The 23,225-nt window shown below is 33.4% G+C and overlaps 1 protein-coding gene across 1 annotated transcript; it reads left to right on the top strand.

Moving 5' to 3' along the window:
- The first annotated feature begins 337 nt into the window (after nt 1-337).
- Nucleotides 338-2,314, top strand: LOC148203863 (uncharacterized). Its single transcript, XM_088108071.1, has 5 exons — nt 338-933; nt 1,015-1,141; nt 1,253-1,531; nt 1,614-1,718; nt 1,802-2,314. Exons 1-5 carry the CDS (start codon nt 452-454, stop codon nt 2,312-2,314), a joined length of 1,506 nt encoding a protein of 501 aa, XP_087964197.1. The 5' UTR covers nt 338-451.
- Nucleotides 2,315-23,225: the final 20,911 nt, after the last annotated feature.

Genomic DNA, 23,225 nt, shown 5'->3' with positions numbered 1-23,225 from the left:
CATTTGAGTTAATCCAAAGAATTAGTTTCCTATCAATTGCCAAAGATGTCTATTAGTTACTTGTCAATCTGAACTTAGAGATTCTAAGTTGAATTTGAATTTGGCTGGTTATTCGGATATGTCTCTTTTTGGTGGTTGAGAATATTAATCGTACATAAATAAATCTCACATAACTAATTCCAAATCTTGCTGAAAAATTCTTGGCAAATACTTTACCTGCGAAAACTACTGTGAAAAACTATTCACGTGATTCCATATGTTCTACCAAGTTCCACACATCACAATCACAATATTATATTATCTTGCTGAAAAATTCTTGGCAAATACCTTTATCACAATCACAATATTATATTATCTCACAAGTTGGTTACAGAATAGAGTTTTATTGCATTTATCTCTGATTGTATTATTTCTAAATTTTCTTTTCTTCTATTGTATAAAAATATATATTATGTTCAAGAATATGGCATCAGGTCCTTCTGGCCCTCCTATTCCACCTTCAGGAAATTCTGATAAGGGCAAGGGGAAGAAATCTTACGTAGTGAAGTTGATGACACGTTTCAATAATGAAATTGGTTCAACCAGTCAACCAATTACACCTACCTCTACCTCTACTGGTAGATCTGTTCCACCTCCATTAGTTGTTCCTGCCTTCACTCCCACTCCACATCAAGTTCCTACATCTTCACCTACCTCTATTGGTACATCTCTTCCACCTCCAATACAAGTGCCTGGCTTGACACCCACTCCATACCAAGTGCCTCCTTATCTTCAGGCTTCACTCTCTCCCAATGTTGGTTCTAACCCATCAACTCCCAGAAATATTGCACCATCACCTGGTATAGAGGATGCAGATCCACATTCTAGTTCAGCCGCCAATAACATGGAAGAATGTTCCAATAGTCGTCCAATGATTACACCCGTTGGAGGAGGGTAAGAAAAAAAATAACTCAATTAATATATACACAATTCATTGTTGTATTATTGTAATGTTTGAGTTTAATTTTGTTTTAGGTTTTATCCTACAAAAACTGCATCCAAGGCAATCACAGCCACCATCAAGGAACAGTTTGATGAGCCATGGCTAACATGGGGTGCAATCCCTAAGTCAACCAGAGATGTCTTCTTCGAACGTTTTAAGGTAAACACTTTTCATTCCTAATCCTGTTACAAGTCAATAGTTGGTGTCCTGCATTTAATTTATACTTTGAACTTGTTTACTTATTCAAACCTATTATTTCTAATATAACAGAGAAGAGTTTCATGGAAGCCTGAAGATGAGGAAAAGGTCAAAAAAAATTATCACACCAAGGCATCTCATAGACTCTCAGAGATGTATAAAAAAGCTAGAACTCTAGGAAAAAGACCTGATTGGCTGGGGGACGATACTTGGAATGCTCTTTTGGAAAAGTGGAACATGCCACTTTATAGACAAAAGTGTGAAACGGCAAAGAAGAATCGGACATCTGAAAAGGGTGGTTGTTTGCACACTGGAGGATCTATAAGCGTGCATGAGCATGCTATTCGTTTGGTATATAACTTGTACATTTTTTTTCTTATATTTGTAATCATAAACTTTACAAATATTTATTAACAACTCCTTTTGTTTGCAGTCACAAGAGCTTGGTCGATCTGTGCATGTTGATGAAATATTTCAGCAGACACATATTTGTCAATCAACAGGAGAATTTGTGGACGAAAGGTCTAGGCGGACCCATGTAAGTTTGTACTAACTCTATCACATTATAAATTTTCGTTTTTTAAACCTCATGTGTAATGATAATATTTATTCATTTAACAGGAACAATTTGTTGCAAAATTTTCTCAAATTACATCTGAGACTGCATCTGTTGGTGTCTCAACATCTTCTCCTCTAGACCCTACGGAGGAGGAAAGATTGAGAAAACGATGTTGGTTAGAGGCTGCTGGTGGAAAATACAAGGGACGCGTATACGGCATTGGAAATGTCACTTCCCAAGATGACTGTGTTGATAGTTACATCCAACAGACACAGACATCTTCTACTGCTCAACCTAAAAATTCAGAAGAAATTCTTAACCTGAAATCGCAGTTACAACAATATGGTCAGCAGCTTCAAAAGTTTGAAGGCTTTATTGGCGTCCTCCTGCCATTCCTTCCGCCTTCAGCAGCCGCGGTTGCACAACAATTTTTAAACCTTCAAAATCCTCAAGTTCAAAATGACGTACCCAATATAGTCCAACCAGAACAGCAACCTCCAGAACAGCAACCACCACACCAGCAACCACCAGATGAACAACCACAAGATGGAAATGATGATTACATGCATTATTAGGCATTTTATAGAACTTATTTGCATTACTGTTGAACTTATTTAGAACCACAACTACAATCTGTTTATGAACTTACCAAATGTTGCAGTTATATTTACATTATACAATATTTATGTATTCATATACAATGTTTTCTTTGTGGATTAAGTGTATCTGAAAACCTTATTAAACTTATATGTCACTGTGCAATGTATAATGTCCAGGTTTGCTTGTAACAATGCTGAATGTTCACTATAATGTCCAGGTCTGCTTGTATATTGTGCATGGGGAACTGCTATATACAGAGAATTTATTTAGCTCTTGTTAAACCATTATATACGGATATATCCGTATATAATTTCCGTATATAAGTTATATTCGGATTTATCCGTATATAAGTTATATACGGATATTTCCGTATATAACTTATATACGGAAATTATATACGGATATATCCGTATATAACTTATATACGGATAAATCCGTATATAATTTTCGTATATAAGTTATATATGGATAAATCCGCATGTAAACTTAGCTACGATGGTATTATATACGGATTTTTGTCCGTATGTAATCCGTATATAAACACAGAATATATACGGATTTTGGGTCTTATATACGGATTTTTGCTGTATGTAATACACTTTTTTTCTTGTAGTGATTGATCCTTTTCGCATCTCTTCTTGAAGGTTTATAGATTACTTAAGTTCCCTGTTGTTTGCGGGATATGGAAAATTGAATAGAGAAGAGAAAATTGAATGGAATAATATGTAAAATGAACTATATAAAAATTTGTTTTAATTTATGTTGTTCATGATTGAATTTTTATGTTAACTTTTGGACATTTTTTCCATGCAGGGGATTCTCAACTGTTCATGCCTGTTTGTATCATTTGCGTCATTTTACTTTCTGGTGTGGGTTTCCTTTCTAAAAAATATTAAAAAAATAAAAATAAAAGCAGCATAGAAGAGAGGGAAGGAGGTGAGAGTGTGCTTTGGAAGTTTTCTGAACCTGTAAGAAAGTGAGAGCAAGCAAGAAAGGAGACTTGGAATTTAGAGCACCAAGAGTTAGAGTTTTCTTTGCTGGAAAATGAGGTAGGGGAGCTAATCTATAACTGTATTATAAGAATACCTGATATTCTGTAATGTGTTTCTGGTTATATGATTGTTGTAATGTAGAGTCCTTCTCTGGTCTATGTTTACGTTTTATTCATAAATTGGGTTAAGATGCATATTATTCTTTTGGTAAAAGGTAAGCTAGGGGTTGGTTGAGTAAAATAACTATATATATATATATATATATTTTGTGATCTATGTTGAGAATGAATGGGAAATCTTCTTTGCCATTAAAAAGGTGTGATACACGTCATCTAAGCTATTATGATGATATAAGGGGTCTTTCTCTCGGTGGGTATAAAGTCTTGGTGGAATAACCGTTGCAATTCCTTGCATATCATATTTTTAAGAGGCCATAGTTTTCTCTTTTGTGAAGCCGACCATACCACTTTGTTTCACTCATTGCTTTTGATAAACCATCTTACGTGAACTAAGGATATAACCGAAAGGTGTTAGATTAATCAATAAGAATTACTACACGAGGTCCCAAGAGATGTTTGGATGAATAAATTCTAAACTACTTTTAAAATAGAATAGTGTGTGGAAAATTGATTGATCAGGTATCATCAAGTTCCATATTTTAAGGCACATAAGATTTCTTTTACTCCAAATTTTAGATGGCCATGTGAAGAACTAAACTTTGTGAAGATGTAAACTCACTTGACTATCAATCTGACAGTGAAGATAATTGTTTATGTAAACTTAAATCATAAAACTTTAATTAATGTATTTTAGTTAAGGCATGATGGGTTTAAGAAAATATTTTTCGGTGCAATATTTGGTGGAGTATTATTCCTTCTGTTTCAAAGACGCAACTTTAGTGATTTTGTTGTCAGAAGTGTTGGTTTATATGCTGTTACGGTCTTGGCATGTAGGTGCTGATTTGTATAAAATATAATTAAGTTGGTAGCATGGGTTTTCCTTTCCTTAACCACCGTATGGGCCAAAGAGTATTTATATTTTAGTAGATGAAAGTTAAATTAAGAGAGACAACTTTATTCTTCTTCTTCCTAAACTTCAAAAGTGAACCATGTTATGAAACTAAAATTTCTGCTGTTAGAAATTGTTTCCATACGTAGTATATTCTTAACTTGTTTTCTTGTGATTCATGTAGTTCTACTGTTAATCTTTTTTAAGTACCAAGTACTAAATGATAAAGCCTATTTGTTAAAGTTGCAATGCTTTTAGAATGAATTTGTCTTTTCTCGTGGAGCATTCAGTTCTAAATTGTTTAGCTTTTATAATAAATGTAAGACAGATAAATCATTTTATGTTTTGCTCATTGGAAGAGAAAAGGTTCCTGCATGCTTGGTGTACCCCTCAAGTTGTGCACTGTAAATATTACTTTAGTTCCATATTGATCTGATGCACATGTTGCTGGTGCATTCTTAATCTTAGTGCCATGTCACTCTTTTCTTAATCTTTCCGTTTCTTCTCTTTTGATATGTTTTTGTGTCTCTTATTCTTGTTGTTAACATTATTGTTTTGCCTTGTAAAGTAATGATTGTCTTGTTGGCTTATCTGTGGTTTTGTCTTCTATACTTTTCCTCTCTTTTTTACATATTTCTATAGGTTATTTTCAAGAAGATCTATTGAAAATAAGGAGAGAGACGTATAACTTGAGGATAACTCAAAATATCAGATTGTCATTCTATTTTCTGAAATCCTAAAAATCTTTCAGTATCCTGTCAGCTGAGTGTGTCCAAATGCAAATATATTAATATATAATGTTATCTTTTAATCGGTCCTCATTCACTAAATAAGTATGCCATGTTATGTTACTTATGAATTGAATAGAAATAGAAAATGAAGTTATGCTCCAAACCCAAAAATATTGAGAATCCGTTTTTAGTACAATTGAATCATAAATGGAATCAAACTAAGGTTTATATTGACACTTTTGTTGAGAATAAAAACTAAACTCATAGTGGTATTAACTGTGTGATGACAGTTAGTTGCTTTAATTCACTGCTGTATACTCTGTACATATACACTTGATCTTGTTAATGAGAAAATAACTACTCTCGTTTTCTCTATCTCTCTCGTCTATCACTCGTTACAACTCTCTGCATAATTTACTTAAACACTTAGAAGGGTTAACAGTGATATCAGAGCTACAAGTTGCGATACTTGGTGAAGTTTTGTGAAGTCCAAGAAGACGTATCAAGAAGTGGAAGTAGCAAGGCTGGAATGATCCACAAAACCTACAAGTATTTGACGGCAAAGGTTATGATGATTGGTGCGTTAAGATGGAAACAATCCTAGGATTTCAAGAAGTGGATGAAATCGTAACAAAAGGTTTCCAAGAACCTTTGAAAGGTGACTCAGAAGAGATGAAGAAGTTATACGAGGAGAACAAACGGCTTGACTGCAAAGCGAGGATGTTATTACATCGGTGCATCTCTGCTCCAATATTTCAAAAGGTGTCAAAAAGCTGTCACGACCAAAGAGATTTGGGACATTCTGCAGGAAGGTTATGGTAATTCTGGAAAGATGAAGAAGGTCCGATTACAGTCCTTACAGAGGCAGTATGAACTCCAATGTATGGGGGAGCAAGAGAAGTTGTTGTATTTATTTTATTCAGTTTTCGGTTTTTTTATGTACGAGAGATGATAGATTCTACAGATTAGAAGCTAGTAGTAACAATTATAGAAGGTCTTTGTATTTGTATCTCTTTGGTCTCTATGGCCTTGTGTTTGTGTAAAAGGGATCAAACCACTTGTACTTCTCATACTGTACAAAATCCTCTCATTATATATATATATATATATATATATATATATATATATATATATATATATATATATATATATATATATATTATGGAAATTCATCAGAGGCTTCGAAAAAGGTTACATATATGTTAATCATATATTAAGTAAATATCTATACACATCTGAAGGGGTATTTTGTAACTGGTTCTTGAGTCCTATGTATTTGTGTATATTTGTTTTGAACATATATGAAGGGGTTTAGCTTTGTATTCATAATATTAATATATTTGATCTCTTTGTTGAGCCGAATCAACAAGCATATATGCTGTACGAAAGATCTAATATGAAGCAAGCTAAACCAGCAAAATACAGCAACAACAGAGGGAAAAAGGAAAACAATAAAAACTGAGAAAAGGGAGATATAATAATGAACCTTAGGATAAGTTGGTGCATGGATGAAATACTTTTATATGACTTTCACATATTATTCAGTAGTTTCGTTGAGAAATGGTGAGAAGCAGCTTGCATTCTGTTTGTTTAAATCCTTTGTCTTCTGTAGACTATGTAGGTGAGAGGAAGGTGAGAGGAGAAGCGAGGATGCTCAACACTGCTTCCGCTGCAATAAACCCTAAACTAGGTTTTTTCTATCTGTCAAATCCATATATAAAATGTTATGTATAATGTTGCCTAACATTAGGTCCAATAATTCATGGTTAAGACATGTATATTTGAAGTGTAAATATCTCTACCCTAAACCAGGTGTCCTTTCTAGCTGTGGTAGACAGATCAAGAAAACAAAATTTCAAAAAGGACTTGCAGATTGACCAATGTTTAATAATTAAAATAAATTGTATAATCATTTATTATTTTTTGTTTGTTTGTTTTCTGAATTTATATAGTAGAGACATGATTCCTCTCCTGTGCATACGTACAAATCAATTTCACATATGTTGACAACACGGGAATCTTCAAATTTTATTATTTTCACATCTCACAGGTTTTTAATTTCATTTTAAAATAGAAAAAAGTATCTTAATAAATACAAATATCTTTACATAAGTTCAACACCTAACAAGTAATTGTGTATATGCCTATAATAGTATAATCGTGTATATATATATATATATATATATATATATATATATATATATATATATATATATATATATATATATATATATATATATATATATATGACCACTTGTTATGAATTTAATGACGGTGTTTATATTCTGTATAAGGTTTTTCTTGTTTTGAGAAGTTGGATCATATGTTATATGTTTTCAGGAATTTTTTTTAAGTGTAATAATCACTTATTATAGTTCTTTTTTTTTTTCGCTCTTGAATAATGTTACTTTTTATATTGAACAATTAGTTGTTTTAAACAATTTTTACGGTATATTTAATATAATGATATTTAGTTTTAGTTTAAATTATTTGATTGTGTCTTTTTATTATTAAAGCATTTTTTTATGCTAATAAGATAATTTTTGTAATACACAAAAAAAAATTATTTTCATTCCTGAGAGTTTTGTTAACTCCAACTAGTCATGACAATTTTGAAAATACCTGAAAGTAGTGACTACTAATGCAGTCAAGAGAAACGACAATGATTATTTTCGTCCATAGGCAGCAGTTCTTGAACCGAGGCATATATAGGTGAGGCAAAAAGAGATAGGTTTGCCTCGGTTCAGAATCGAGGCAAAAAGAGATAGGATTTTGCAGCCTTATGAACTGAGGCAATAGAGCTTTTTTTTTTTACTTTTTCGCTTTCTATATCTTAGCTCCAAATGGTGATCACTACTTTTCTTTAAATATCTAAGATCAAACCTTTGTCCATCATCTCGAATGATGTACTTCGGTCTTGAGCCTGCTACATACTGATTTGATTTGATAGGTCTTCCAGAACTTTGAGTAGCCTGCATAAATAAATAGCAACTAATCAATACTTAATCAAAAATTAAAATGCTGATGAAGATTACAAGAAGTATATATCCATAGTAAAAAGTGAAAGGATCATGATTCTTACCACTCCTGATCAATCAACATTTCATCAGTTAGTCCAAACCACTTCAACTCCTCTTCATCATGATGCATTATTAAGTTATACTTGTTCATGCGCATTCCTCTTAGATTTCAATAACTTATTATTAATTCAACAAAGTAAACAAAATGAATGTACCTACCTTCCTCCATGACCCTTTTCCATGACGAGCATATTTTCATTGCCCAAGTTGATGAGACCCTCGAACTGTTGAACCGTCCACTTGTACCACCTCATGAGAAACACTCGAAGTGTTAGGTTGTGAGACATAATGACCAAATTCCACTAATGCAACTAAGGGATATTCCCTCGGTTGTTTTGGGTTTATAACAACGGTTCTGCACCTGAGGTATATTCAGGCGAGGTAAAAAGTCAGAACTTTTTGCCTCGGTTCAAAAAACCTGAAGCAGTAAAGCGAATAAAAAAAATTAATAATTAGGTTTATTGCCTCGGTTCTGGTTTGAACCGAGGTCGTAGACCTTTAAAATTAATTAATTAAAGGGTCTATTGCCTCGGTTGGATCCAGAACCGAGGTAATAGACCTTTTTCTTCCTCAGGTTTTACCAGAACCGTAGTCTAAAGTATATTTAAAAAAATTATTGTTTGTGTATCACATAAACCAAATAAAAAATCCCAGAAACACAAACAAACGTAGAAAACATTATTTTCTATTTATCGGGATTTTTTTTTCTTTCAAACTTTAAAAAAATATTTAAAATAGTTACATTTTGAATTTTGAGCTGAAAATATTTGTGAGGGGATTTCATGATTTTTTTTGTTCTTCATACAAATTTTCATTTCATTTAGAGTTCGTTTGAGCATACTCTCAGTTTTACATATACCTATGTTTTGATGTGTATGGTGTATGAAGAACAATCAACCAAACGAAAACTTGAAAAACCTAAAACGAAACTAACCTTGAAGGTGAGTTTGTGGTTGAAACGAAACTAAAATGAACATCCTAAAACGTCTATTCGAAGAGCTGAAGAACACCTATGCACAAAATCAATCGGTCAAAACGAAAGAAAATCATACCTAAGCACTTAATCAACGTAAAATGAAAGAAAAAAAGCAAGAAAAGTTGAAGAGGATGATTGCGAAAATGGAAGAAAGAGAGCAGTGACGTACACTACAAACAGAAAAGCTTTTGTTTGAAAATGCATCTGCTCGCAAAATTTAACCCTAAATAGATGTTATTACCTCAGTTATTATTTTAACCGAGGCAATAAGGGTATATGACCTTGGTTCTATAAAGAATCGATGCCTAAACCCTCTAAAAAAAACTAAGTTATTTTATGCCTCAGTTCTCTAAACAACCGAGGTCGTAGACTTTTGCAATAATTACAAAAATGCCACTATGCCAGTTTTAGGCATCGGTTCTTTTTGAATTGAGGCATATACATTTGCGAAAAATTACAAAAAGGCCACCGCGTCAGTTTTAGGCAACGGTTCTTTTTAAACCGAGCCATATACCTTTGCATAAAATTACAAATATGTCACCGCGCCATTTTTTTCTTCGGTTCAAACTAAACCGATGTCAAATGTGCGAGTTAAAATCCTCTTTTTTTACTAGTGTTCATCTTTGTTTTCCTCTCCTCAGGTGGCTGATACCTTCCAATATTACACTAGTAAAAGAACTGCTTTTTAACTCGCGCTATAGGCTTCAGTTTAGGTGAAACCGAAGCCTATCAAAATGCGGTGGCATTTTTGTAGTTTAAGCGAACTGATACGCCTCGGTTCAAGGGGAACCAAAGCATATAAGGCATATTACCTCGGTTGATAGTACAATTGATGCCTAAAAGCCCACTTGTCCACCTGACAAGTCTGAAATTTGAAGTTTGCGTAGAGCCTATGGCTTCGGTTCATTCAGAACCGGTGCCAAACAGTGTTTATACCTCGGTTGGTACTACAACCGATGCCTAAAAGCTCACCTGTCTCCTAGACAGATCTCTGAAATTTGAAGTCTGCGTAGAGCCTATGGCTTGGGTTCATTCAGAATCGGTGCGAAACCATGTTTATGTCTCGGTTTAGGCGAGAACCGAAGCGTATAACCATTTCATAGTTTTTTTTTATTTTTTTCTAAGGACTATATGCCTCGGTGGAGAGTAGAAACGAGGCATATATATGTGTATTGCTTCGGCTGAGCGTAGAACCGAGGTAGTATTGCTTACCTCTTAACCTCGCTACGTCAAGAAAACTTAACCTACAATGTTTCATTTCCTTCTTCCTTGAGAAACAAATGTTCTTCCTCTCTCGCATAAAAGACTTTTTCACCATTGTTCTTGCTCTTGCTCCCTCGCTTCTGGTTTAGTTGGTGCCTCCATTGCTCGCGCTTTGTCCACCATCGTCGTTCTTCCATTGCTCGCGTTTGTTGGTGCCTCCCTCGCATCGGTGCCGCCGTTCTCGCACTTTGGTGGGAAGCCTCGGCCTCAATTTCGTTGCTGCACCAGCCCATGCTGCTCGCTGCGCCGCCCCCTGGCTGCACCGCCCTTGCTGCTCCGCCTCCATTGCACGACGCCCCACTGAATTGCCCCGTTGTTCCGCCCCCTTCCTCCACGGCGTTCATTTTTGTCGTGGCGTCTTCTTCTTCCTGGTAAGTTTTTTAAATTATAATTTATTATATAATTTTTGTTATATAATTTGTATTAATTGGTTTATATAATTTTTAGGTTTATATAATTTTGAATTTGGTTTATATAATTTTGAATTGTTAGGAATGAATTAGATGAAGATGAAAATTGATATATAATTTTAAATTATAGTACAGAAATTAAGGAATATAATTTTGAATTGTTTGGATTAAATTGGTTGATTTGGTGATGAAATAAATTTTAAGGTTAGAAATCATGAAACTAACTAATGTGTTGTTTGTTTTTGTCTAGATATTGTATTGTTGTGCTAAGGTTTTATACATGGACATTCTCGATAGTTGACCGACTTTCACGCTCCCAGGTTCCTATTCTTAAAATTTTCCTTTTAATATGAACTTGTTTACTTCAATATATTGTTTGTTTGAATATATTCCATGTCGCATATGTAGTTATTTGTTTGCTTGAATATAAATTATTGTTGTGAATTAGCCTTAGTTTCCCGTTTAAGATTCAATACACAAATTATTTACTATCTCCAGATTTTTTTGAACAAATGTACTTTTTACAAATGAAAAGAGAGGAGATGACAATAATAATTTACAAGTATTGAATTTTGAATTGTCCGGTTGGACAGTTTAAGAAGAGTAATAACTTTTTCATAGTTTATTAATACATATAAATTTTAATATACATGTCTTAAATTTCATGAAATTTTGCAGTTGTGTTTTGTATTGATCTTCGGGTGCATATTTGATTGTGATTTATAATCACTTTCATTTCGTGTAACTTGAAGACCAATGCGAAATGCTGACAACATTTTGTGAAATTTTAGATATGTTGTTTAAAATTGATATGTTTAATAAACTAATAAAAGTAAATCTTCTTGAATGGGATAGGGTCACACCTTGAATACAAAACGCATCAGCACTAAGTACGAGAGAGGGGTATTAAGGAACATCTTATCTGTGATGGTTTCATACAAAGTTATACAACATGGATATGGCACGGTGAGGCAACAGACTTTCCAACTGTCTGTCCAACTGAAAATGTATATGATTCCACCATGGATATGGAAGATCGACTCGAAGAACACAACTTAGAGGACATGATCCGCGATGTTGGCACAAAAGCTTTTGCCCAAGCACATGTGACCACTATCTTCACCGTTGTTTTTTGACTTGTATCGTGATAACTCACATTTTGGACACTTTATCAAAACTTCATACCCATTCCTATATAATATGCAATCATTCAGACATGCATGTATCCGTTTATACTCCATACCCATCGGCCAAAGAATTTTTTTTGCATCATAATTACGAGTGGGTAACGTATTTCCTTATGACAACATTTCATTTAACAACGACAACAATTCTGTAAAACTCTTATCAGTCCATCCATTGGCCGCCTTTAAATTCGTGAGCCTTAACACCGCTGACAATCGTGTGAACTTAGTTGAACCGGCATACAAAGGAGTCTCCGCATTAGTGGACATCGTTTCATACACATGCGCTTGGGCAAAAGCTTCTACGCCAACATCGCGGATCATGTCCTCTAAGTTGTCTTCTTTTGGTCGATTTTCCATATCCATGGTGGAATCATATACATTTTCAGTTGGAGAGACAGTTGGAAAGTCTGTTAATTCACCGTGTCATATCCATGTTGTATAACTTCGTATGAAACCATCACAGATAAGATGTTCCCTAATACCAGTTGCATTCAACTTCCTCCCATTCAAATAATTAAAGCAGACACATCTGAACTCGACTTCATCATCACCACTTGTACTCGCATTACGTTGCGTAAACTCTATAAATTCTTCTACCCCTCTCTCGTACTCAGTGCTGATGCGTGGTAAATTAGTCCACCCTCGATTTGTACGCATGTTTACTGAAATTGTTTGCACAATTTCAATAATCTTGAATGATCACTTTGATCGTTTTCATATTGAAGGTGTGACCCTATCCCATTCAAGAAGATTCACTTTTTTTAGTTTATTAAACATATCAATTTTAAAAAACATATCTAAAATTTCATTAAATTTTGCCAGCATTTTCCATTGGTCTTCAGGTTACACGAAATGAAAGTGATTATAAATCACAATCAAATATGCACCCGAAGATCAATACAAAACACAACTGCAAAATTTCATGAAATTTAAGACATGTATATATTTAACAAAATTGATATGTATTAATAAACTATGAAAAAGTTATTAGTCTTCTTAAATTGTCCAACCGGACAATTCAAGATTCAATACTTATAAATTATTATTATCATCTCCTTTCTATTCATTTTTAAAAAGTACATTTGTTCAGAAAAATCTGGAGATAGTAAATAATTTTTGTATTGAATCTCAAACAGGAATCTAAGGCTAATTCAAAACAAGAATATATCCAAACAAACAAATAATTACATATGCAACATACATTAAATAAAAGGAAGCAAAGGACTATTAAAATAACCACATACAAATATCAATCAAATACTATTAAAAGCAACTATGGAATGTTTTTCATAAGTATTAAAATTTTAAATTTAGTCACGAGTTAATTTAGAGTTTTTCATATTATAAATTGCATTACCCCATTTAAATAGTAAAATTCTCGTCTCTTTTATTCTCTTGATAATGTGCATTTTCGTTCCAATCTCTTAAATTAACCTCTTACTTCTTTACCTAATTTTCTTAACCACTTACCACTCTCAGTGTAGTTTTTTTTATTTAATTATAATTAGAAGTAATTAGAAAAATGAAGTTATCAAAGAAAAGGAGTGGGTCACCATGTTGGAAACCCTTATGCTTGTCTTATATTAGCGCATGTATAGATTAATGTAATTTTTAAAAAATAAACTGAAAAAATACAATGTAAGATTGGTAGAAAATTTCAAGATATACTGAAAAGATTTATTCCTCAAGATTTATTCGAGGTAAGAGTGACCCATACAAGTGAATTGGTAAATATAACTTTAAGACTTAAAAGTATTTTTTATCTTTGTTCAATTATTTTCCTGTTTTCTTACCAATACTAATTAACAATTCCTTTTAGTCTCAGCAAACTGGTAACCAAGGATTTCAATTCAATAGTAAAAAGTTACTTGGTTCTTGTAAAAATATATACACAGTTTTAAAAACTATGTTAACTCTTTTAATTAATATTATTTTCCACACCTTTTACTGAGTGTTATTTGAAGACTAAACTATTTTATATATGTTTGGTCTGATATCTAATTCAATGCACTACAAATACTAATAATGAAGTGTTTTAACCTTCAAATTCCGCTACCGTAACTAGGTCCCCACAATAATGAAGTAAGAGTCAAAAACGTACTTTTTTTCCAACCTTCTCACGCCCACGTTCTATATATAAATATGGCACTAATCTTGGTTCAGACCGTATGATTTGGTCAGATTAAGAGGGTAGCTAGCAGGTACAAAAATGAAGGATTACTCTGTTGCAGTGGCATTTAACGCAACCTTTTTCACCATCTTCATGCTCTTGCTCTCATACTCCAACTATGTAGAGGCCAGGAAATCTCTCGGAGATCAATATTCTTCACCTTCCTTCATTGCTTTGTTCATCAATCGTGCTTATTCTGGACCTAGCCACAAAGGGCGAGGTCATTGAAGAAAGTCTTTACGATCTCTTCAATTATTTTCCTGTTTTCTTACCAAACTTAAAAGTTGCCGAAGATGAAATTTCAACAGGTTGATTATGACTCAAATGTGTATGTGTTTTGTGGTCAAGGTAAGCGATAACCGCAATAATCTTAATCGTGTTAAACCCTTCAATAAAAAATATGATGTATCGAATTGAGCAGTGGGAAAGGGAAGGTTCCCCATTATGACTCAAATAGAATTTTTTCATGTTTTAGTCAGCCATAACCAAACCCTATAGCAGACATTCCTTTCTTCATTCAAATCAATATCAATCACCACAGACAAATGAAAATGTACACGGTTTTAAGAACGTACCGTGACAGCAAACGACGACAGCAGAACAGCGGTGGAGCGACGGGAACGATGACAGAAGCAGCATTTGGAGAGAATACTCCTACTGTTCGCGAGAGAAATAAAGCCACCCAACTTGGACAACGCTTCGTCGGAGACAATGGAGGCGAAGGAGGGGGAAGAACTGTGGCGGCATGGCGGTGGATGCACGGAGAAGACAACAATGGCCAACCCGTGAGAGGAATCGAAACGGAGACCGCGTTGCGCGTTTGGTGATGGAGGTTCGCGTTGCAGCAGTTCGCGTTTGGTGGTTGCAGCAGATTGAAGAGAAAGAAGGGGCTCTGGTGGAAGAGAAAGAACTGTAAACCCTTTTTTATGAAAGTGTAAAAGAAACCAAAGGGACATTACCTCGGTTTCACGAATAACCGAGGCAGTACGCAAGCTACTAAAGCGGTTTAACAGAAACCCGATGCCTAAACGTCTTAAAAAAAATAAAAAAAAAACCTATATGCTTCGGTTGGCTTCCAAACCGAGGTAGTAGCACATTTCGACACTGGTTTTGGGAAAGTCGAAGCAGTCTATGCGAACAGAACAAATTGACGCAGACACTTGTCAGATGAAAAGGCTGAACACGCAGACTTTTATGCTTCGGTTAACTTTTAAACCGAGGTCGTAGCTGGTTGAGACAGTGGTTCTGTGAAGAACCGAAGCAGTATCCCCTTCACGAAAAGGTAGTCAGTCTGACTTGCAGAGAGTAGGTGAGTTGCAGAGACTTTTATGCCTCAGTTGACTGGCTCACCCGAGGTAGTATCGCGTATAGGCACCGATTCCTTAGTAAGTGAAGCATATAAGTTCCCCTTAATTACAAAAACGCCACCGCGTTTTAATATGCTTCGGGTTTTCCAAAATCGAAGCGTATTGGACGCGTTAAAAAGTTGTTTTTTTACTAGTGATGGTGTATATGCCTAGGTTCCCTTTAAACCGAGGAAGAAAAGTTCGACTATACTACGAAAATGTCATCGTGTTCTGATAGGCTTCGGTTTCAAAGCCTATTGTGCGAGTTTAAATCTTCTTTTTTTTTACTAGTGGACGATTCCATAAACTCCTAAAAGCGGTAGCGGTTTCGTTAATCCTGGGAAGTAGTAGATGTTCTTGAAATGTAAGCATATACTGATTGTTCTAAAAAAAACCCTATAAGTAGCGGCAGTTTTGAAACCCTCAAAAATATTAGTGATTTTTCAATTGTTTGTAATTAACTACCGACGCTATTTTTTTCGGTAATTTTTGTAATAACAGAAAATGTAATTAGAGGGCTTAAAACAGTTAGTAACATCAAATTAAACCCGTAAAAAATTGGACATTTTTACAGTGATACATTCTCAATATATCATCCAAAGGCTGAATAATCCATTCTATTATCCATTTCTATTATTATATTTTTGTTATCTTGATACCTATAATTAGAACTTTCATGTTTATTACAAATAAAATAAATTTACAGTATAAATGGGTGTAAAACCACTGGTGCAATTAATATAAACGGTCTCGGTTATTTTCATGTATAGACACCGGTTTCGCAACCGAGTCATATACAGCCGAAATAAAAAGGTAGATTTTTTTGACTCGGTTCTGGACCGAGTCAAAAGGGTTCAGATTTTGCCTTTGTTTACATACAACCGAGGCAGTAGAATTTTTTTATTCTTTTGTTCTCAACCGAGATCAATGTTGGTTTCTCGTTTTATTATCTACAATTTTTTCCATCCGGATTGTTGAAAGAAGCACCTTGATAATAAAACATTGAAGTAATGTTCGCCAACTTCTTCCTGAGACTTACTCTGTTGAGAGCGTTGAAGAAAATTTTCAGCCATCCATAACTGAATTAAATTCTTCTTGTCAAATTGATGATCTTTAGGAAACATGGCACAGTAAGAGAAATATCTCTTGAGATAGGAAGGAAGATGGTAATAACTCAACAATAGGGCAGGGATGATTTTGCTATCTTCTTCAGGGAAGTCCCATATCTCGCTTGACAATACACTTTTCCATTCTGCAACAGAAGACTTTAAGCGTAAAAGACATCCAACTGTTTGATTTTAGGGCAAAATTACTTTGACAAACTTAGTATCCAAACCAAAAACCAGAGAATTAGTATCCAAACCAAAAACCAAACTCACAGATCCAAACCAAAAACCAAAATCAGAGATCCGTTTCACCATCCACCTGCACAGAAACAGAACCAAAAAGGGTTTCCGCCACATGCCGCCGTCGCATCCTCGCCGCTGCTGCCTCCTCGCTGCTCCATGAGAATAGGGTTTCCGCCATCGCAGTCGTCATCGCAGTCGCCATCGCAGCCGCCATCGCAACCGCCATCGTAGCCGCTATCGCGGGCTCTCGTCGCACTGTCGCGGGTTGTCTCGCCGCACCGTCGCGAGCTGTCTCTTTGTCATGGCGGAGGAGAAGAGGTTGGTCAGGGAATGTTGGAGTTGAGGGAGAGGGAAGTCGAGAATGGGAGGGGTTGCAGGAGATGAGGGAGGGGATGAGGGAGGGGATGAGGGAGGGGATGAGGGAAGAGTGAAACGTAGGAAATGGGGAAATGAAAAAAGTAGGTTAATTTTTTTGAATCTGCCTCGGTTCTACTCTGCACGAGGCCCATAGTCCAAAAAAAAAAATGAAATTGCTATACACACCGGTTCTGAATGAACCGAAGCCATAGCCTCTTTGCAGATTTCAAATTTTCAGACTTTTAGGCATCGGTTTTGCTATCAACCGAGATAATATTACTTATATGCTTCGGGTCCTCTTGAACCGAGGCATATAAGTTCATCTAAACTACAAAAAAATGCCACCGCGTTTTGATAGACTTCGGTTTTTCCTAAACCGAAGCCTATAGGGCGAGTTTAAAAACAAGTTTTTTACTAGTGAACCTAACCTTTCCAACCAAATTTTGTGAGAGATATTAGGCTTAATGAATAGTGCTCACCTTACCTCCTCTAGTGGGTGTAGGATTTTGATCACACCTTATCTCTAGTTGAACCATATACATTTCCAATGTTAGACTAAATATTTAATGGATAGTCCTCTTACAAATATTTAATATATAATTTTAGAAAAGTAAATAAATAAAGGGTTAAATATGTTTTTGATCCCTTAACTTTTAGTGAAATTTGGAATTAGTCCCTCTTCAAAATTTTGGCCTAATTTAGTCCCCAAACTTTAAAAATGTGTGAATTTAGTCCTTTTAACTAAATTTTGTTAGGTTTATTTGATGTTTCAAGTGCGTTTCATGATAGCATTTGAGTTGTTTATACCATTTGACACATTTTTGCTTCAATGTTAACGGAGAAATGCGTTTGAAACATCAAATAAAGTTAACAAAATTTGGTTAAAAGGACTAAATTCACACATTTCTAAAGTTTGGGGACTAAATTAGTCCAAAGTTTTGAAGAGGGACTAATTCCAATTTTCACTAAAAGTTAAGGGATCAAAAACATATTTAACCCATAAATAAATTATCTTATATTTCTAGTGTTTTTATAGACTATTATTTTTATGTAAATATTATTTGAGTTAACGGTTTTAATTTTATTACAAATTACTATTTCTTTTAATCAAATTTATTACAATTTACTATTATTTTACTCCCTTCTACTTATAAATATTTTCTCTTCACACAAGAGAAATGCCAAAAAAACAGTGACTTATAATAAATTGTTTTCAATCTTATAATCCATATCATCTTTTTGAAACATTGATATTCATAAAGTTCAACATTGTACATGGGAGGGTTTTCTCTCTAACATTGCGCTCTCTAACATTGCGCTTTGTCTGCCTCAACTTAGGATTTTTCTCATCTTTTCCCTGTTACAAATTTTATTTTATATTTTTATTTTTGTGATAAAAGTGGTTTCACTTTCTTAATTTTTTTCTCTATCTTATATTACTATTTTAATTTACTACAAGAAAAAACTTATTACTTATAGTCAAAATACGTAGATAAGTCTAAAATTTGATAGGTAACACGGTGTTATTTATGAATTATTGGTAGGTAAAATAATCATAGTAAACATAAATTACGTAATTACCTACGAATGAGTTTCTGCTAAATTTAAACTGCATGTTGTTAAAGTTTTATTTCTACACTTTTCTTTTGAACTACACAAACTATCTTATCACAAGACATGTACTCCTAAAGAACAGAGTTGATACTATATTGTTACCGCTATTTTTTTACATCATGAAGATCTGCTTCCATATCTGTCAGCTGAGTGTGTGTCCAAATGCAAATATATGAATCCATATATAAGGTTATATTTTACTCGATCCTCGTTCACTAAACAATTATGCCATTCATCATCTGTTTGTAGTACAATGCAGCTAAATCACATATGAAAAATTATTAAGGTTTAGATTGATACCTTCAAGAAGCCAAGTTTGGAAAAAAGAATGCAAATTGGATGGATAGCCCAAGATCTAAATTTTGTTTCCATTTCAGTCACCGAGGGAAGAATTGAACCTAACCTCACTGAAAAAATGTATTGCAACAGATATCACACCCAAAGTTAGACTTGAATACATGAGAGGTATCATTTCAAAGTTGAATAAAACAAAGTTTCGTAACATACATGCAGATCATATATTTAAGTACATTCAACATCATAATGAAACATAAACATTTGTGAGGAATACTGATAAGGTGGAAGAAGAAAAGTAACATTAAGATGATGGAAAAGGGGGAAAAACTGTGCATCTTGTATATGATGAAATTAAACTTGATACCTTGTGAATTCTTATGATATGTCTAGTATGCTATGTTTATGAATGTGATTTATAACCATCGGCTTGAGCAGTCTAGATCTAGAGAATGTTATGCAGTGGTGAAGAGTCATTACTCAGAAAGATCTGGAAGACTATATGCTACATTGTGTGCACAATTTTATTATATCTATGAACAGAAATGGAGGAAACAGAAAGAAATGAAGGGGCTCCTTCAGTCCAAGCAAAAGAGACAGGATGCAAAATATCTCCTGCTTCATTCATTCACACAAGTACAGTAGCAAACGCCTCTTATGAGTAACCCTTACTCTGTGTGTAGGAATGACTCAGCAGATACTTCAGCAACCCTCCATACCTTTGCCAGTACTGAAGGAACTCCTTCACTCTTTCTCTCCTTCAGCAGAAATACATTATTATCTTAATCCTTTCTGCTACATATATTTCCATTTACTTATGTCAATGGGTTTAGGTACTTTCATAATTATAATATTCATATATTTGTTTTCAATTATGTCAATGGCCAAAACTACAATTCACAAATAAGGGTATATACACCAACCATACAAAACCTCTAACAGAAAATAAGCCTCGTTAGGTATAGAACTTCAATTGCAGGGAACCCTAATTTTGAGAATTGCTAGTACAGTGAAAAAAGATTAATCCAACACAACACAATATTGAGAGTAAATTTAATTGTTAGAATTCAACAATTGTGGTTGTGAACTGAAACATAAAATAAAAAACAGAAATTAAAGTTGCAAGTTAGAATTATGTAAGAAGAAGGTGAGAACAAAGATTCTCAAACGCTGCTTCTGCTGCCAAAAACCCTAAATAAGGTGTGCTAGCCAGAGGAAGAAAATTAAATTTATAGAAACCAAATCAAAACTGTAATGACTAAAAAGGACTCGCAAGTTGACCATGTCTAATGATGAAAACAAATTGTTTAATCATTTATTATATTTTGTTTTTTTTTTTCAGAATTCATACAGTAGAGACACAATTTGTTGTCCCCATGCATAGGTACACTTCAATTTCATTTTCAATTCAGAGCCCAGATTCTTCACATTTGATTTTTTTGTTATCATACATCAAAACAGTAAAAAGTATACAAACAGTATAAATTAAAATATTTTTACCTATTTGTTCAACAAGTACCAAATTATTGCATCTGGTAAAATAAAATACTGTACAATTAATATTAAGAAGTCTTTTTTGTAATTGTTTTTGAATATTAACAATTCATTATCAATTTTAGCCCTACCATCATAACATATTTTATTGATTTTATTATTTATAAAACATTATATAAAATATAATAGTCATTCTTAAATGTTTTATGATTATAACACTAAATTAAAAATATATATTTAATTTTATTTTTAATACTTTTCTTTAATAATTATTATAGTATCTAATCTTTTATATTATTATTTCTGATTTCTAAAAAAACTAATGTTTCCACTGTAAATTATAATATATTTAGAAATTAAATTTTTTCACTCGTGCACCATCCATCCATCCATCTTTGTTTGAGACCTGGAATTAATTTTCTTCATCATCATATGAGTCATTTCTCTTTGTACCTTTTCATTTAGTATCAAAATGTGTTTCTTCGTGGTGGTGTCTTCTAGCTTTGTCCTCTACACAATCAACCACCACACTGATGCATCTTGCTACCACTTGCCATTGTGGTGGGGAGACATGTCCCCCAAATTTTTAACCAATATATTTGAAATCATTTTTAACTCCAAAATTTTACTCATTAATATGTAATTAAACTTAGTAGTCTTAGTTGTATTTAGTATTATTAAATAGCCAATAACCTAATGTTCATTGGAAATATATTATATTTATTTTATTTTTATTTTTTATCTTTAGTTAGTTTTCGTTTTATTTCTTATTTTTATTTTAGATTTTGTCCATATTTCTTTTATCACGAATAGGAGATTTTATGTGTATATTCTACATAAAGGGGATTAATATCATACATAGTTTTCACTATATTAACAGGGTATATAGATTTTTTAAAAACAAATTGTCGCCTTTGCTAGCTGTGATAGCAGTACCATCTACTCCATTGTAGACGCCACCACTACCACCATCAAAATTCCAAATTTGACCAATGACATCACAATTTTGATCGCCTTGGTTGATCATCGTAAGAATTTTGTCTTTCAACACCTGTGTTTGAGTATCTCAGTCCTGCTCTCTTAATTTAAATTCTGTATAGTGTTTTTTTTCATTGTTGTTCATTGTTTGCTGCCTTTATCGTGTTTGATGAATAAAGAAAACCATTTTTATAAAGAGCTAGATCTTCCACCTTCACTATCTATCATTTATCTATCATTTGTGCATCAACATTTTTGACATTCGCCGTGATGGGGAGTCTGTTTCTATATGGTCCAATCTAGTCCATGCAGTTTATCATTGTCCATCACTATAGGCCCTATCCATTACTGATGGCAATCGAGTCCATGTAGTCTATTGTTGTCCACCACTATAGGTCACCATTCGTTTTTTATGACAACCTAGTTAGCCGTAGTTTGTCGCTTTCTGCCACTATTGGTCGTCGTCCACTATTGATGGTAATCTTCTTTGTCAAAGTCAACTTAGTTGAAGTTTCGTGGTTGTCCACCGCTATCCAATATTATTCCCCATAGTTTTTAGGATTTATCTCTCTTGTTCGTTCATGGCTTCTTTTGTTGTTGTTTGTTCTTACCTCTCATTTGTCATTGATGCGTTCAACCCGTCCATACATGTTTTTTCTCAAGTAGCAAAGATGGTTTTTGTTAGTTTATTTATAGGCATGGTGGCTCTTCAACAATGGTCTCTTTATCGACTAGATGTCAATAATGTATTCCTTAACAACGATTTGCGAGAAGAGATTTATATGGAGTAATCTCGAAGATTTGTTAGTCAGGAAAAGTCTTTTGGTTGGTATTGATTATATTCGTAAAACGCTTGATACATACATTTCTATGCACTTAAGGGGGTTAGATATATTATCTTTAATTTATCTTTATATTTTATCTTTAGTTAATTTAATATTATTCCTTATTTGTATTTTGGGCTTAGCCCATATTTCTTCTATTATAAATATAGTACTATGTGTGTATATTCAATACAAGATAAATTAATCAGATACAAAATTTTCACTATATTCAACAGTTACAAATTAAAATTTTATATTTCAAAACAACATTTAACTAATTATATATAATTTTATTTTATAAACATCTACGAATATTACATTTTATAATAAACATAATAATGATAACACTTTTAATTTTTGAATTAGTTTTACATTCATTATCATTACCCATTTGTTTTAATAATATTGATCATTAACTAATATTTTATTTGTGCATATATATTGATACTATTTATTACAAGTTATCAACAATTTATAAAGTTAATTTAAATTCTATAATTTTTGGTAAAACTATATTTTTCTAATCTCATTTTTATGATGATTGTATAACTAATAATCTTGTATACTCTTACCCATGACACACAAAGTATCGTTAATTCACAATCAAGGGTTTGTATGAATGATGCAACGAGAGTATTATTGAAAATAGGAGAGAAATATCATAGTTGTTAATATTTTGAGGTTGTGAATGGAAAGTTGATAGGATAAAGAAAATTTTTGAGATATAAAATTTGAAAGTAGTAGTTGGAAGTAATATATTTTGTAGTTGGGTTTGATTTATGTTAGATGTTATCTTACGTCAAATGATAGAGT

This window comes from Vigna umbellata, chromosome 2 (genome assembly GCF_029865625.1).
Source record: "Vigna umbellata cultivar VRB3 chromosome 2, Vumbellata_1.0, whole genome shotgun sequence".
NCBI classification, from domain to species: Eukaryota; Viridiplantae; Streptophyta; class Magnoliopsida; order Fabales; family Fabaceae; genus Vigna; species Vigna umbellata.
The sequence above is the reverse complement of the archived record's forward strand: the minus strand, read 5'-3'. Positions and strand labels throughout refer to the sequence as shown.

Bases quoted from the DNA above. Each gene is read 5' to 3' on its own strand.
- LOC148203863 (XM_088108071.1), top strand. From the start codon at position 452: ATGTTCAAGAATATGGCATCAGGTCCTTCTGGCCCTCCTATTCCACCT. The intron at 934-1,014 runs GTAAGAAAAAAA...ATTTTGTTTTAG, and splicing joins ATTACACCCGTTGGAGGAGG to GTTTTATCCTACAAAAACTG. The intron at 1,719-1,801 runs GTAAGTTTGTAC...TTCATTTAACAG, and splicing joins AAAGGTCTAGGCGGACCCAT to GAACAATTTGTTGCAAAATT.